Source organism: Rhineura floridana, chromosome 1, assembly GCF_030035675.1.
Source record: "Rhineura floridana isolate rRhiFlo1 chromosome 1, rRhiFlo1.hap2, whole genome shotgun sequence".
Lineage (NCBI taxonomy): Eukaryota > Metazoa > Chordata > Lepidosauria > Squamata > Rhineuridae > Rhineura > Rhineura floridana.
Window position 1 is genome coordinate 319,672,044 of NC_084480.1, and position 17,027 is coordinate 319,689,070.

Below are 17,027 nucleotides of genomic sequence, written 5' to 3' on the forward strand. Positions count from 1 at the left end.
CTTCTTTTGTAGCTCTGGATTGAAGTGAAGCTGTGGCTGTGGTTGCAAAGGGAGAATCAGGAGCAGAAGATAAGTACACTCTCAATTCTTCCTCCCCAGCTAGAATTTGGCTTTCTTTCTTTTCTTTTGCACCCTTTTCTGTAGCTGTGCAGGGTGACAGGAAAAGGCACCAAACTCCAAAAGCACTGAATGGATGCAACATGTTGAAAATAAGAATTGGGTGTGCATTTACAGTGTGCTTCCAATTATCCCTTTGGAATGTGGCCCTGCAGCTTCACCAGCCCAGCGCCTGAGATCAGGCAATGGACAGATGGGTACATTTTTTGCGTACACTACGCTCAACATCCAAGGCCCTCCTCCAGGTGCCTACTCGGAGGGAAGCTGGGAGGCTGGCAACAAGGGAAAGGGCCTTCTCAGTGGTGGCCCCCAAATTATGGAATGATTTTCCTGACGAGTTGTGCCTGGCGCCAACACTGTTATCTTTCCGGCACCAGGTCAAGACTTTCCTCTTCTCCCAGGCATTTTAGCATGTGTTTTTAATTTTTTTTTTTTTAAATTAAATTGTGTTTTTAATTTTTTGTGTGTGTTTTTCAATTTGTATATTTGTTTTTACTGTTTTTAATTGCTGTAAACCGCCCAGAGAGCTTTGGCTATGGGGCGGTATATAAATGTAATAAATAAATAAAAAAAATTTTTTTCACCCCAGACCACCTCCCATACAGTGGAAAGGCATTAGAAAGAAATGTCTGCCCTATGCTAGTGAAGACAACGAACAGTTCAGGCAGCTTATCAGTCTCATAATCTGAAGGTCATGAGTTCAGACAAATTCACGGAGGATAAGGCTGCGAGCCATGATGGCTGTGCTCCGTCTTCACAGTCGGAGGCAGCATGCTTCTGAATCCCAGTTGCTGGAAACTGCAGGCCAGGAGAGTGCTCTTGGGCTCAAGTACTGCTTTCAGGTTTCCATGTGCACCTCTGGTTGGCCACTGTGAGGACAGGATGCTGGACTAGACGGACCCCCTTTGGCCTGATCCAGCAGGCTCTTCTTATGTACTTGTTTTCCAGCAAATGTTTCCCAGTTTTGTGAGCGTCCCTTTAAAGCTTCTAAGACTTCTCTCTTTTTCATCTGCTTGACAGGTTTCTCCGTGGCACGTGCAAGAAGACTGATGGGACATGTCCATTTTCGCACAAAGTTTCAAAAGACAAGGTTTGTTTGGCTGAGTCGCAAACTGGCCCCGAGGGAGGTGGCCGGAGGGAGGGCTGTGCTTCTGAGAGCTTCAAAGCATGTATTCATTTGGAATTTGCTTGACAAAGCTGTTCAGGCTCATAAAGGGACCACTTCTCATAATAAGAGCAGTGTGTGCTTCTTGTACCAACTTGATGTACAGTAGGGCCCCGCTTATATGGCGGGTTAGGGACCAGGCCCCCACCGTAAAGCGGAGCCCATCGACTATAATGGGGCTTGTGATGCGTCCTTCCCTGGCTCTCCCTGTCAGGTTCCTACCTGCGCATGGCTACTGCCTGTCACTAGGCACCACCAGGGACTCCACCAGTCCGGACCGCTCTCTCTTATGGTTTCCCTATCCGCTCTAGCACAGATCTCAACAGATCCCCCTGCTAAGCAACCACCAGTAACGTCCCAATACTAGTATTCCCAGAGACTCTGAATACTGGTATTGTTATTCTCTTCACCGCTGCCACCATTTGTTACAGTTCCCCTTCAGCCTTGGTCATTACCTTACCCTCCCTTCTGGTCTGTGAAACCCCAGCCAAGGATCAGGCCTTTGGTAAACCAAATTAAGTATTTATTACAGATAACAAAGCTAACAAGATTAACAAGATTTCTTCTTAAGGCACATAAGCATATGGTTTTACTCAATACTAATCCGAACTCCACCTCCCTCCTGGTAAACAACTCTCTAAACCCCACCAAGCAACCCACTCAGTTCTCTTCTCCCCTCTGATTCCACTCTCACTCTTCCTTTTATATATTCAGCCATTTTAAACACTCAGCCAATCATCTCGCATTCTACTGCCCATTCACTCCCCCTCTTTCACTCCACTTACCATGTATCTTCTAAAACAACAACACTTACCATATATACATTAATATAGGAACATCACAGGGCTGTCACGTCCAAATGACTCCAAAACGTCGCAAAAGAGCAAAAATCGGCTTTAAAATAGAAAATGAAAGCCGCCGCATTAGCGGAACGCTGGGAAACGAAGCGCCGGGAAGCGGGGCCCTACTGTACCAGTATTTCAGCACATTCAGCAGGGTGCCAAGTTTGTGGCACATCCCACATCCATGATGGTCGCAGGCACAGGCGGAAGAGCATCTTAAGGCTGGGTCTCACTGTCCTGCACACGTTGTTGTTGTTGTTGTTGTTGTTGTTGTTGTTATTATTATTATTATTATATTTATATCCCACCCTTCCTCGCAGCAGGAGCCCAGGGTGGCAAACAAAAGCACTAAAAACATTAAAACATCATAAAAACAAACTTTAAAACACATCAAAACAAAACATCTTCAAAAGGTTTACTTAAAAAAAAGCTATCAAAACATCTTCTAAGATTAAAAACATTTAAAAAAAAAAGTTTAAGAACATATTAAAAAGCAATTCCAACACAGACGCAGACATGTGCAGGCAGATGCAAATGCAGACATGCCACACTTCATCCTGTGCCGATTGCCACAGAGGCCAGCTGGGTGGCAACTTGTGGCTCCTTTTGGCTCATGGCAAGTAAGGCACAAGCAGGAAGTCCCAGTTCAAAAGAGTACAGCATTTGGTGTTCATTCCATCCCAAACTTGGGATGTTTCTTGGTCATACCAGATAATGCCATGATGCAGAATATCGGGACTGCTTTTTATATGTGCAGATTATTTTTTATTTTTATTTATTTAGAAGATTTATAACCCACTTAATCAAAAAGCTCTTCAAGTGGCATACTAATAAAATTGTAGATAAAACACAGCTAAAACCCACAGTCCAGTTAAGAAAAACTAAACATTAAAAAATAGAATGAAACAGAGGTGTTATGAGTCCCAAGCTCTCAACACCGTAAGGTTTCTGGATGGGGTTGCACACTCCCTTGGAAGGAGCACATCTGTAGCTTGGGGGTGCTCCTGGATTCAACACTGTCACTGGAGGTTCAGGTGGCCTCAGTGGCTAGGAGTGCTTTTTTCCAGCTCCGGCTGGCTCTCCAGCGTTGGGCCCTGGTAGACAGAGAAGACTTGGCCACAGAATCCATGCTCTGGTAACTTCCAGATTGGGTTATTGCAATGAGCTCTACGTGGGGCTGCCTTTGAAGACGACTCAGAAACGTCAACTGGTCCAAAATGCTACACTGGTTGCCAGTTAATTTCCAGGCTCAGTTCCAGGCATTCATGTTTAAAGGCCTGAATGACCTAGGCCACAAATATGCCAACGATCGCCTCCTTCTTTACAAGACCCTCTTGGTAGTTCTGCTGCCCTCAAAGGCTTGGGGTGGTGGTGGTGATGGCGGCCCGGGAGAGGGCATTGTATATAGCAGCTCCTTGGTGGTGGAGCCCTCCCTAGAGAAGTGTGTCTGGTACCTTCACTATACAGTGTTCATTGGATGTTGAAGGTGCCCCTCTTCACCCTGGCCTTTGGCACTCGAGATGCATGTTTTTAGGACCCACTTTACTTTTGTGATTGTAATTTGTTTTAAATTGTTTTTAACGTTATATTTTAAACTGTTGTAACCCACTCTAGGACCTTAGGGTGAAGGGTGGGCAATGAATTAAACCCATCCTCATCATAATAAAAAACAAAGACAAAATTATTTATTTATTATTGTGATTTATATCCCGCCCTTCCTCCCAGCAGGAGCCCAGGGCAGCAAACAAAAGCACTAAAAACACATAAAAACAGACCTTAAAATAAAAACAAAACAACTTTAAAAATATATTTTTAAAAAAACTTTAGAAACATCTTAAATAAAAAGAGTTAAAAACATATTGTTTAGGGGGGGGAAAGGTTTTTTTAAAAAATATATTAAAAAGCAATTCCAACACAGACGCAGACTAAAATCAATACAGCTTTCTAAACAGATGTAGATGTCAGATTATATGTCTGCTTAAGCTTGCTGAAACAAAATCTTTTAACATGATTTTCCCCCTCCAACCAATGCAATATTTCTTGATGGTTTAATTATTAATTTTAACAATGTTTTATTGGTTTTAAATTTCGTAATGTTTTTTGTATGTTGTAAGCCGCCTTGATGCATTTTTATGAAAGTGCGGCTTATAAATACTTTAATAAACAAATAAAACCGTTTTCAGCAGGTGTCTAAAACAATATAGCGATGGTGCCTGCCTGTTCTCCTAGTCGACTTAAGGAGGCACCCCCTGGCAGCTGGTCCCAGTCAGGACATTAACTATGTCCTCATGCTCTCTGCCTCCTGCCCCTCCTGACAGTTTCTAGATGGTATCAGGTGCACTGTTTCAGCTTCCTGAGAACTTCCATTTTCATTAACAGAATATAAGCCCTTATTACTTTGAACGTGTGAGAGCAAAGCCTACTTAAAGTTGGAGAGGCAGTTAAATATGGTTTTGGGGGGTGGGGGCTTTAATGTTCTGCAAAAAACCCAGGTCCTCCCCCCTGTGGACTAGCATGCAGAATAAATTAAATGCTGGAAAATGTTTGCAGAATAAATGCTGCAAAATGGAGACAGAGTGCATATCTGCTCATTTATTCAGGTTGCGGAATTGTGCAGAATGGTGATTGCCTGGGGCAGAATTTTATTTTCTTTTTTGAGCACAGTGTAAGACATCCCTGGGCTGTGCTGAATTGTAAAGAAAACCCACCCAAGTAGATGTTTCCTAGGTCCCGTGGACATGTGGTTCAACCCTTTATTCTTAAATGGTGTATTTCCCCAAAGCAAGTCTGTGTGAACGAATTGAGGAGGACTTGTTCGCTCTCCATATTGAGTTTGCAGATTTTGGCTGCCCCTCTGCCAGCCTCGGCTGAGAGATTCCCCTCCCCTTGCCTTTGCTGAGCTCAGAGCCCCTTTGCTGTGATTTATAGCCAAGGGGTAGCCTGCTGCCCGGATGACTTCGGCACTCGCTCCTGTAGCTTCCTGTTAACCTGGTGATTACCAGGAAAGGTGATGTTAGCCTCATTTATCAAAGTACAACCCAAAGAGAGCGGCTGGTGAGTTAATTCTTACCGCAAAAGTGGTTTTCTGCTGTGCTCAGACTTCACTGCAAATGGGCTGGCGGAATTCTGCTGTCTCCAAATGAACCCTTTCTTTTTAAGGCAGCTTTCTCATGGCGTGCCTGAATTCAGTGCAGGAATGAAATTTTTGCCCAGAGACATTTTTACCCCATCTCCTGGCTCTTACCGAGAATTTGCTTGCTTCCAAACCACCTGGGGAATGAAGTTTGATAATGCCCTCTGGGTTGGTTTGTTTTGCTCATTCTCTTGCAATCAGCAGGGTGCACACAGGGTGACTTGGCAGGGTGCAAACACTCTCTAGTGAGAGCCCCAGTGGTGCAAACCATACTTAAGGAAGCATGCACAACAAAAGCCATGCTAAAATGAACTGCTTGGTCGTCCCTCTGAGCTTGGTCTCTGCTGTTGGCGACGTGTGCTTCTCCACCCGCCCATCCCTGACCCCTCCCTCTCCCCAACTTTGTGCCTTGATGGGCCTAGGAGGTGGCATTCCACAACAAGTCTCCACCCTCCTCTTGATCAGTATTGTTACTACAGTAGGGCCCCACTTATACGGCGGGTTAGGGATGAGGCCCCCGCTGTAAAGCGGAAATCGCCGTAAAGCGGAACCCCTAGACTATAACGGGGCTGTCGCGTGAAAATGACGCAAAAACACCACAAAAGAGCAACAATCGGCTTTAAAATAGAAAACGAAAGCCGCCGCATTAGCAGAACGCCACAATGCGAAGGGCCGGGAAGCGGGGCCCTACTGTATAGGGCTTCTGATTGTGTATGCAGGTTATAAGTCTCATCTTCTGACCAGGGAATAGAGTTTATTCTGAGCCACCTCTGCTGGGATGGTAGGCGGTGGGATTGCCATTGAGCTTCAGAACTGGGGCTTCACCTTGCGTTGGGTCAGAAAGCTCTTGCTGCTTCAAGGAGAGCTAGACCTCTGTGAGCCTGCAGATTTGGGGCTCTGTTTCCTTGTTGGAGAAGCCCTGTGGGTTGCTTGTACTGACAGGATTGTGAGAGAGGGCCAATGTCCTTAATCTTGCCAGCACTTTCTCATTCTTCAGTCTGCCAGCCCAGTCCTTACTTAGTTAAAGCACTTTTATTCTGTTCTTCAAACACAAAGCTTTCAGAGTGGCTCACAAATCAAAGGAGTAAAACAATATAACCACCAATATATTTATATAGAGAGCAATCCTAAGCCCCAGCCGGATTCATGTGAAGCCTGGCTGCTCCCCTTGGCCAAGGAGGAAGGTGCAGCGGGGGAGCTTTGGTTTTTGCTTCTTCTTTACTAGTGTGGCTCCAGCCTGGTACAATGGGGGGGGGGTGAGGAGCAGACCTTCAGGGAATCCTAACGGCTGGATCCCCACCCCAAAACACACCCTGGCCAGCTTCCTCGGTAGTAACTCCTTACCCCGATGGGCGCGGCAGGGACTCAGTCCTCGATGCCATGCTCTTGGAGCTAAGAAGCCGTATAGGGCAGAGGACAGTACCTGGACAGAGCAGGCTTCTTTCATGGGCCCTGCCCCACTTCAGTTCTCTAGACCCGCTTCTGAGTTGATAAGCATTTCCGCAGTCTTGGCTTGGGAGGAAAGAGCTGACTGTTGCCCCTCCTCCCTGTGGCCGGCTGGCACTCTCCTTTCCTAGGCCTGCTCTTGAAGTTTAATTTAGTTATTAATACATTTATTTATTATCATGCTATTACGTTTGTTGTTTGCCGCCCTGGACTCCCTAATTATAATAAAGGGTGGGATAGAAATGTAATTAATGATGATGATTATTATAATTATTATTGATAATTAATAATAATGACAATTAATAATAATAATATATTTATATCCCATCTTTCCCCCCCAAAAGCTCAAAGTGGCATACAGCCGTGTGAGATAGTTTAGACTAAGAGATGGCAACTGGCCCAAGGTCACCAGTGCGCTTCATGGCTGAGTGGGAGTTTGGTCTCCCTGATGTTAGTCTGACACTCTAACCACTAGGCAACACTGACTCTTTGAGCCATTCACAGTTCCTGTAGCTGCCCTCAGTCCCACGGCCTGGCCTGACGTCATATGCAGGGGAGCCCTTTCAGCTAAGAGGAGGTGTGGTGAGGCATCTGGTTTGAAAACGTGAAGTTATAATTGCGAGTTGAACGGTAAGCTGTGGTCAGAACCCAGCGTGGGCAAGCAGGTCAGTGGGATATGAATGGCAATGAGCAGCGAGGCTCGTGAGACCTGGAGAAGCCGAGGAGAGGGATGGGAACAGGTGAAAGCAAGGAGAATGGGCAGGGCTTGAAGCAGTGGCGCGTGGTGGAATCCGCTTTGGGGTTTAAGGAACTTTTAAGGAGCTGTCCAAGGTGCTAGCTCCTTGAAGGTTTGGACTAAAACCTGGAGTGGATTCCACTGCCCCACTGACAGAGAACAACTAGCTGCCACTGGCCTGAAAGATGCATGCACATCACTGCCCTTCATGCACAGACACACACACACAGGGTTGCCACCCTTCCTTGCTTTGCACAACAATCCCCTCTTATACCCCACCCCACAGAACTCCCAAGGCTCCCCGACCGTCTCTGCCAGGCACCCCCTATCCATCTCTCCATCCCCTCTGCCATGCTGCCCCGTACCACACCCCCACTGTGTGTGCAGAAGCGTTCACAGGTAGTGTGACGCTTACAAAATTATAACATAGTAAGAGATAGATATATATGTATAGATACATGATGGGGGAAGCTGACATATGGATAGGAGAAGGCAGGGATGAGTCATGGTAGGGCAGAGCAGAGCGGAAGGGAGAGCTGGTGAGGCCACTGGCCCAGCAGAGAACCCACTCCCCAGCTTGAGTTCCCAGGAGGTCCATGGTTCAGGTTCATCCACCGTTGATAGTGCTGACATCCAAAGATTCCCTGTTAATCCACCTATTTTCCCAGTAGCCTTTAAATGTGGTCCCCTGTGGGTCTTTGCAGATCAATGTGTGCCTGGAAGAAACTAAAATCTCCACCCAAGCCAGCTTTGCCTTAACAGTAGTAACAGCAGCAGCTTTTTATTAGACTTGTTAGTCGCTTGTTACCCAAAGGACTCCAAGCCATTTACAGCGCATTTAAATGCATAAATATAAGTACATTCCACCATAAGGACAGAACGGAGCAACCCCCACAACAGCCACAGGAAGCTTTGGCTGCACGTGAATAACCAAACCACAAAACTAAAATGGAAGAGGTTTACCTGGTTTGTTCTTGAATGGGGGGGGGTCTGTGGCAAAGTAGAGGTTGTTCCCCAGGACCATCCCTGCTTTGAGACAGAGTGAGGCAGCCCAGCAGATGCTTGGGGGCCAAGAGTGGCCTTTGCTATGTGTGTGTCCTGCACTCTGCCCCCTAAGCTAGCCTGCTGCCTTTAGAGGCACTGGGGGACACTGTAGGATTCAGCTGCCTGTTTGGTAGGTTTTTGCATGCCGCTTTGGAATGGAGGGATGCACCATCTTGCCCTTTGCCACAGGCAGAAGAATGTATTGGAGGGGTCCTGCACTGACTGCTGATGTTGTTGCTCCACCTGATCACCTCTTTGAAGCAAGCGGAGACCTTTCCAGAGGTGGCTGGCTTTGAAGAATGCCACCTGGATCTCTGATTCCTCCGCAGACCATGTTAGCAAAGAGGGTTTGGAGGTTTGTCCTCCCAGGAAAAAAAGGGCTGTGTAAGCGGGCTCTTAGGTCAGCCTTGGCCAACCTGGTGCGCCCCTGATGTTGTTGGACTGCAGCTCCCACCAGCCCTGACCACTGGCCACGTCGGCTGGGGCTGACAGGAGCTGCAGCCAACACCATCTGGAGGGCACCCGGTTGGCGAAGGCTGCCTTAGGTAGATAGGCATGCTGTGCCAGAACCCTGATCTAAAATAAACTGCCACAGCTTTATTTATTTCAGCCTTCTTACAGCCTAAGATAAAAATCTACAAACATTTCAAGATAAAAATTCATCGATTTATTTTTCTTTCTTAAAAAGCAAGAAAAGAAGGGCCGCACGACTTCTCTGATCTCTCACTCTCTCTGATCACATGAAAGGTTGTCACACAGAGGAGGGCTGGGATTTCTTCTCGATTGTCCCAGAGTTCAGGACATGGAATAATGTTGCAGGAAGCCAGATTTTGACTGGACATCAGGAAAAACTTCCTACCTGTTAGAGCCATACGACAATGGAAAAAATGACCTAGAGAGGTAGTGGGCTCTCCGACACTGGAGGCATTCAAGAGGCAGCTGGAGAGCCATCTGTCAGGAATGCTTTGATTTGGATTCCTGCATTGAGCAGGGGGTTGGACTGGATGGCCTTGTAGGCCCCTTCCAACTCTACTATTCTCTGATTCTGTGATTCTATCCACAGACAGCCATCTGTCAGGAATGCTTTGATTTGGGTTCCTGCATTGAGCAGGGGGTTGGACTGGATGGCCTTGTAGGCCCCTTCCAACTCTACTATTCTCTGATTCTGTGATTCTATCCACAGACAGCCATCTGTCAGGAATGCTTTGATTTGGGTTCCTGCATTGAGCAGGGGGTTGGACTTGATGGCCTTATAGGCCCCTTCCAACTCTACTATTCTATGATTCTATGATTCTTTGTGGATTTCATGAGACTCTAGTAGAGGAAAGGCTGGAGCCTTGTTGTTGTTGTTATGTGCCTTCAAGTCGACTATGACTTATGGCGACCCTATGAATCAGTGACCTCTGACAGCACCTGTCATGAACCACCCTGTTCAGATCTTGTAAATTCATGTCTGTGTCTTCCTTTATGGAATCAATCATATTTCGCAAGGTGGGCAATTCTGGAGACATGGCACCCTTGGCAGATAGGCCTGCTGAGCAGAGCTGTAAGTCCCCAGGCTGCTGCACGTCCACCGTGGCCCATGCAGGGCACGGTGCCTGGAGAGGAGACCACCTCCCTTCCACCTGTCCCGTGTGTGAACATCTGAGTTTTTGGCTGAAGGAGGTTAGCGAGAGGCTAGGACGTCAGCTAAGGCAGGCTGCTGTTCCAACAGCTTTTCCCCTTGAGGGACTCGACAAGAATCAGCATTTTTTCTCCCTAATAGAGCTTCAAAACTCTGTTGTGAGCAATTTGGAAATTCACGTTGAGTTTCAGGTTCATTAGCTGCTGGCTTGGAAAGGCGTGCGCATCTTTGAAGCTGCCTAATATGGCCGCAGCGCACTAGCGCCTTGCATTAATGTTATTGTTATTTGCGTGGACATAGCGGGGTGCAAACAAGGTTAATTGAAATGAGAACGGCGCTTCCTCTTGGTAATGGCTCAGCCTTGACAGCTGGGAGGAGTTGAGTTTAGCATAAGAGCTGCCTTTATTATCCCTTTTTATTAGAGCTAATTTGATCTCTATATCAAAACCTACATTAAGGGAATCGTTTACGGTCACGCCACCGCCGACAGGAAAGGCAGCCCCAGAGCCCTGTCCTTTATTTTAATGTCTGCAGTTAAAAGACAATTAAAAATAAACTCTTTGCTTTTAAAGCCCTCTTTGTTTTCTTTTCTACACAGCTTTTAGCCTTCCATCTTCCTGTCCTCTCTTCCCTCTCCCCTCCCCTTCCTCTGCTTCTCACTCTAGTGAACTAATTCAGTTAAAGCCCTAATATCTCCTTTGGGGAAAAGTTTTCTTCCCCTTCTATAGCATCATCTGTGCTTATTGCGCATTTGTAAATATTGGTTTGAGGATCCCTGAACCTGCAGGATTTAAGGCAATGGCATGCAGCAGAAGGATTGCTGGTTTTGCTGGACAATAAGCCTGTTTCGTGTGGAGGTGAGCAGCAGGAAACAAGAAAGAGGGCTAGTGATGGAACTCCAGGGGCGAGGGGAACTAAGCACCCAGAACAAGCACTTTACAAACCATCTGGTAGCTCTGGGGCTTGGGAGGTATCTGAGGAGCAAGATGCTTTGAAAAAAACAAGACACACATTCTTCCCTGGAGGCGAACACCATTTATAGCTGTAGAGTCACTCCGGAGCAACCTTGGTGAAGGTGGTGATCTCCAGAGGTTTTGGATCACAACTCCCATCAGCTCCCATGCTGGCTGGGGCTGATGGGAGCTATAGTCCAAAGCATCTAGCCAAGGCTGCTCTAGAGAGTCATTGTAAGGAATGGCGTGGTAGTGCTAAATCCAGCTCTGGCAGTTCTCACTAGAGCGGCGCTCCTGCCGGTTCCAGTGGAGACGGCTCCCAAACCCTCGTACTTTTCTATTGGAGGTGCCAGGAATTGATCCAGGACCTTTTTATACATGCAAAGCAAATTCTTGGCCACTGGGCTGTGGACCCCCCCCCCGCCCTCCGCTTCCTTCAGTAGCCATTTAAGGTGGGGAAGTGGGATTGTCACAGCGGGACAGTAATTTGTTTTTAATTAGAGAGCAGCTGGCTGAAGGTAAAGTTTCGTGGTTTGCGGCATGAGTACTAAAAGTGGTCCCACATCTGTCTCTGCACACAGTTGGTTTTTGCTTTGCTTATTCGAATTGCCAGCACCTGTAAATAATGACAACTGGAGTGATGGGTTCTGCGGAGAGATGCCCATGGAGTCTGGAGGAAGCTGCAACCAGCATCCTTCCTTAAGCCACATGGGTGTGTCTCTTCAGAAGCAAAAAGGAATTAAAGCACCCGTGAGCCTGTTGCCACTAACTCTTGGCCAGGGTTGGCCCAAGACATAAGAAACCCAGTTGGTGCCCCCAGATCTGCGGATTCCCTTGGATTGTGCCCCATGTTAACGTTCTTCATTGTAAGCCTAATTGAAATGAGCAGGAGGGAGGGAGGGAGTGCTGCCCTGGTGCAGGCCGGTGTACACACCAACCTGTTTGTCACACAGAAATGTAGTTTTTCTCAATCATTATTCAATGCTTGTCCTCAACATACTGCTTTCAATCTAGATCAGTTCTAAATTCTGCCATCCAGGCTGGGTGTGGTTGCCGGTAGCGTAGTAAATTCAGAAGTGCAGGGTCTCTTCATGAGAGTCACAGCCACCACCACCCCTTTTTTTTTGCTGCTGAGTTGAGAATGAGATCCTTTTTAATGCCTTCTCCTGCAATAGACATCGTTACAAGCCAATAAGCATGAAAGGGAAGAGAGTTAGCTACTGAAAAGAGGCTTCTCAGTGGCTAACTCGCCTCCTTTCACTCTGATTGGCTCCAATCATCAGGAAAGGACAGGAAAGCATGTTAGAAGACTCTTCTCAGTGGCTAACTCACTCCCCTTTCATGCTGATTTGCTCATAGGATGCTGGAGACACAGGGACCCTGCTGGTCCCAAAAAAGTAAGGGGTCTAAGCCCCCCTGAGATCCTGCATGACTGCACCCCTGGTGGTTACTTGCTACGCGTTTAAAAGCCCTCATCTTCATTAGGCTATCCATGCCATCTCCCTCCCTGAATATGCTCCAGGTGAATGAAGAAGGAAGTAGTGATTGTGATCTTTGCACAGGCCCACCCACAATGCCATTGGGCATATGTAGATATAACCCCCGTTGCTGGACCACCTATATCTGTTTTGAAATGGACACACTGTGGGGTAATGCAGAATCAATCTGCAATGAGCTTTTGTTTTCGGAATGAAACCAGTTTCTCAAGAAGGGCTTTTCAGGGGCAAAAATATGCAGTAGATCTAGAGTGTGTGTAGAGTATGTAGAAAAAGACCAAGTATTCAGTCTCCTAGAATAAAACATTGTGTGTATACAGCTGCAATTGGCCCTACTCTTGCAGTTGTGATCTCCTGGCACGTCGGAGCTGCATGGGTCGGATGCAGCAGGAGGTGTGCTGCACTCAGTATCATGGGCCCAGTTTTATGGCGCTCCCTTCAGGTTGAACATCCAGCGCCTTCTGAAGGCTTTTTATTTCACCAGGCATTTTAAATGAATTCTGATTTTATCGTTTTACACCGCTTAGAGATGATTGCAATTAAGCGACAGAGAAATTGTCAAAATAAATAACTTCTAAATAATGGGAAAGCACCACAGAGAAGCAGCTCTGTGTGGATATGAAGGGGCCTGAGTCAGGTGTTGCGTCTGGCTGTTTGCTTCTTGAGCACTGAAGGAGCACTGCACGAGATCCAGAAGCCTCATGCGGCACAAGTCGCACCGTTGCCTGCCCATGGGACTCCCTGGATGGCCCTGCGCAAGTTGCTCCTCTCATAGCCTTGGGGGCTCTTCTGCAAAATGGCCACGTTTATGGCCAGCTTCACAGGGGTGTTGTGAGAATGAGCAATATGTGTAAACCATTTGTTGTTGTTATGTGCCTTCAAGTCGACTACAACTTACGGCGACCCTATGAATTAGTGACCTCCAAGAGCATCTGTTATAACCCACCCTGTTCAGCTCTTGTAAGTTCAGGTCTGTGGCTTCCTTTATGGAATCAAGCCATCTTTTGTTTGGCCTTCCTCTTTTTCTACGCTGCCCTGGGCTTCTGCTGGGAGGAAGGGTGAGATATCAATCAATCAATCAATCAATCAATCAATTAATCATACTCCCTTCTGTTTTTCCCAGCATTCTACACACAAATGCTGTACAAATATTTAAAACATTTTTAGTACTGATTTCTTCCCCATGGCATTTGGGGTGGAGTGTAGCCTTCCTGTTCCAGTGGGGATGGTTGTCTGTCAGACTTGGGGGTTGGAACCGGCACTGAATCATTGAAGATGCTTGGAGATGAATCGTTTTTTCTGTTACTCACTTATCCTTTCAGATGCCCGTATGCTCATATTTCCTGAAAGGGATCTGCAACAATAGCGATTGCCCCTACAGCCATGTCTACGTGTCCAGGAAAGCAGAAGTGTGCTCAGACTTCCTCAAAGGCTACTGTCCCTTGGGAGAGAAGGTAAGGATGAGGCAGGCTTAAGCATTATGCCAAGTACACTATAGTACCCCATGGAGATGCATGCAACCCTCTCACAGCTGAAAGTTCATATTCATCGCTCTTGCAATTGTTGGCGGTGGTGTCTTGTCACATGACTCAGTTGCACTGGCTGTGTCAATAGATAATCCAGTGTCCACAGCTGACTAGGATGTCTCCTTTGGGGTTTTCAGCTTTTTAAAGCTCCCCCGCCTTCTTTATTATGATTATATTATATTTATTAGTCGCCCATCTGGCTGGTTGTCCAGCCACTCTGGGCGACGTACAAAGTAAAATACATTAAACATTAAAATGTTAAAATATTAGAAATATTAGAACCCAATTTTCTCACATACCTTGGTGCCTCCCTCTGCCTTGGGTCTCAGTACTCTGTGTGAATAGGCCGGGCTTCTCAGACGGCCCTGTTCCTTCCCTGTGCAAAACGCTGGGCAGAAATGTGTCCACCTTCAGATCCATACAGAAAAGGACAGCTGAGATCCCAAAAAAAGATTCATACCCTGTGCATGCGTGTGTGCGCGCGCACCATTTTGGTGACTTCGGAAAAGTAGCATTTAAATCTTTGGAGAAAGAAAGGATAAAATGAAGACTCTGGATAAGAAAGTGGAGGGGCGCCGTTTTCCTGTTTTGATCATCCTTGCAGATTACACTTTTTGTTGATTGTTTTTTAGATTTATGCTTTAGATTACTTTGAGTTGTTTTGATTAATTTTTCTTGTAAACCTCTTTGGGAGCCATTATGACTGAAAGGCAGTCTGTAGATAAACAAGTAAAATGGCATAAGCACCTCCCTAATGAGAGACAGTCGTTTGCTTTACCTCCGTAATCCTGTCAACAATCTTGTAAGGTCAGCTAGTTACTATTGCTGCTGGTAGAGGGGCTGCCTAGTTAGAGTGCAGATGAGATTGGAACCAGGGACCTCACACTTTCAGATGGTACACTGCACTAGTCCTCAGTATTCAGTGTACAGCAGGAGCTTGTCTCAGCACAGCTCAAGGAAAGCCTCTTCCCTCCTCACCTCAGGTTCCTGGGTATCAGATTTAAACCTGAGCAAGTGGAGCAGTCTTAACTAGGCATCCAGACAAATAGCCAGCTGTTAATGATGTCATCAATATGTTCACACAGACGCTGGCAGATTCTCAGGGCACTGTCACAGCTGATCCCGTTGGGGTCTAGAGGATGACATTATTTCACGGTTTGGAAGAGATACAAGTGAATTGAAGTGCTCCGCCCCTGTGAAGGCCAGGCATACCTGCAGGGTTAAACCCTCAAGAGTTTCCTTCCCCTCCATCTCAGCAAGCTTTGGGGCAATGTCCAGCAACCAGCTGGTATGCCATTGCTCTGCCTGCCTGCCTGCCTGCCTGCCTGCCTGCCTGCCTGCCTGCCTGCCTGCCTGGGATCTCTTGCCTCCTTGCTCTTTGACCAGCTGGACAGCATTGGATCCTACCCCCAGTTCTGCCTCTCTAGGCCAGAAGGCTCAGTTTTGCCTGGTGGATACAAGAAGCATAACTGTTTTCAAAGCATTATTAATGCACAAGAAGAGCACCACAAGCCCACCTGGTCTGGGTCCTATTTCTCACAGTGACCAACAAAATGTCTCTGAAAATCCCCACAAGCAAGGACGTGAGGGCAATACCCCTTCCTTGCGGTTTGCCCCCCAGGGATTGCTGCTCAGAAATATAGTGGTATCCTGCCTTGGAACCCGGAGGTTCCACGTAGCCATCGGGACTGGTAGCCCTTGATGGACCCTTCCTCTCCCTCCATGAATTTGTCTACACTCTTTTTAAAGCCATCTGTGTGGGTGGCCATCACTGACTCGTATAGTTTATGTGCTGCGTGAAGACGTCTGTCCTCAAGCTTCCAGCTTTCCTCTTTGTTGAAGGGCCCCAAATTCTAGTATTATGAGAGGGAGAAAAACGCCTGTCTGTATCCTTTCTCCACATTGTGCATAATCTTATACATCTCTGTCATGTCCCCTTTAACTTGCCCTTTTTTCTAAACATAAGAGCCCCTATCATCATCATCATCATCATCATCATCATCATCATTATTATTATTATTATTATTATTATTATTATTATTATTCCTGCCAGTAGGAGCCCATTGCAGTCTTTCCTCATAAGGCAGTTGCTCCATCCCCTTGATCATTTTGGTTGCCCTTTTCTGCACCTTTTCCAGTTCTACGATATTCCTTTTTGGAATGCGTAGCCATGCGCCTGATGCTCCCACTTTTGACATCCTTCTGAAGTAATGTTGGGTGAGGACTTTGGTGGCAAAAGTAGGCAGGGGGCATCAGGAATCCCTCTCTGTATGGCCCCATTTTAGTATCTTCTCATCCAGAGGCTGCTCCATCTAGTTCAGTACTGACTGCACTGACTGGCAGCAACTATCCAGGCTTCAAGCAGGAGTCCCTCCCAGCCCTACCTGGAGGTGTCAGGGATTGAGCCTGGGGACTCCTGCATGCAAAGCAGATGTTCTGCCCCTGATGGGACAGCAGAGGGCTCAAGGGGCCAGTCTCTTAAGGCAGAGTTATTAAGATTACAGCTGAGTGGGCCTATGGTGCCCCCAGAGTCATCACTTTTCCGGGTGTGCCAGCTGTCCTCAGGAATAGCTGGGGTTTGGGGGGGGCGCGAGGCAGAATTGTGATGGTTTTGGCTGCAGGCCAGTTGGGACTCATAGGGTGTCCACCAGGGAACAGATGACCACGCATGTACAGCATTGTGGCCTCTGTGCCTCAGGTGATGGCCACTGGAAACAGCAGAGGCATGCGTGAAGGCAAAGGTGACTGCAGGGGGTGGAGGCCGTGAGATGCCCTTGGACCGCTAGCTGAGGAGGTTTGGAGAAAGGTTAGTTTTTCTTCCCTCTCTGATGAAACCAGAAATCAGGCTCATCCAGTCGAGCTAATTGACAGGAAAGTCAAGTTGGGTGAAAGGAAGGACTTCCTCACACTGCTAACTTATGGAACTCGCTGCCACAAGATGTGTG

The 17,027-nt window shown here is 47.0% G+C and overlaps 1 protein-coding gene across 1 annotated transcript in view; it reads left to right on the forward strand.

The window, feature by feature from the left end:
- ZC3H3 (zinc finger CCCH-type containing 3) overlaps nucleotides 1–17,027 on the forward strand; it is a 339,858-nt gene that overhangs the window by 248,122 nt on the left and 74,709 nt on the right. The window contains exons 8-9 of the mRNA XM_061607107.1: nucleotides 1,138–1,207; nucleotides 13,879–14,010. Of these exons, the coding sequence (XP_061463091.1) occupies nucleotides 1,138–1,207; nucleotides 13,879–14,010 (202 nt within the window). The remainder of the gene's footprint in view (nucleotides 1–1,137; nucleotides 1,208–13,878; nucleotides 14,011–17,027) is intronic.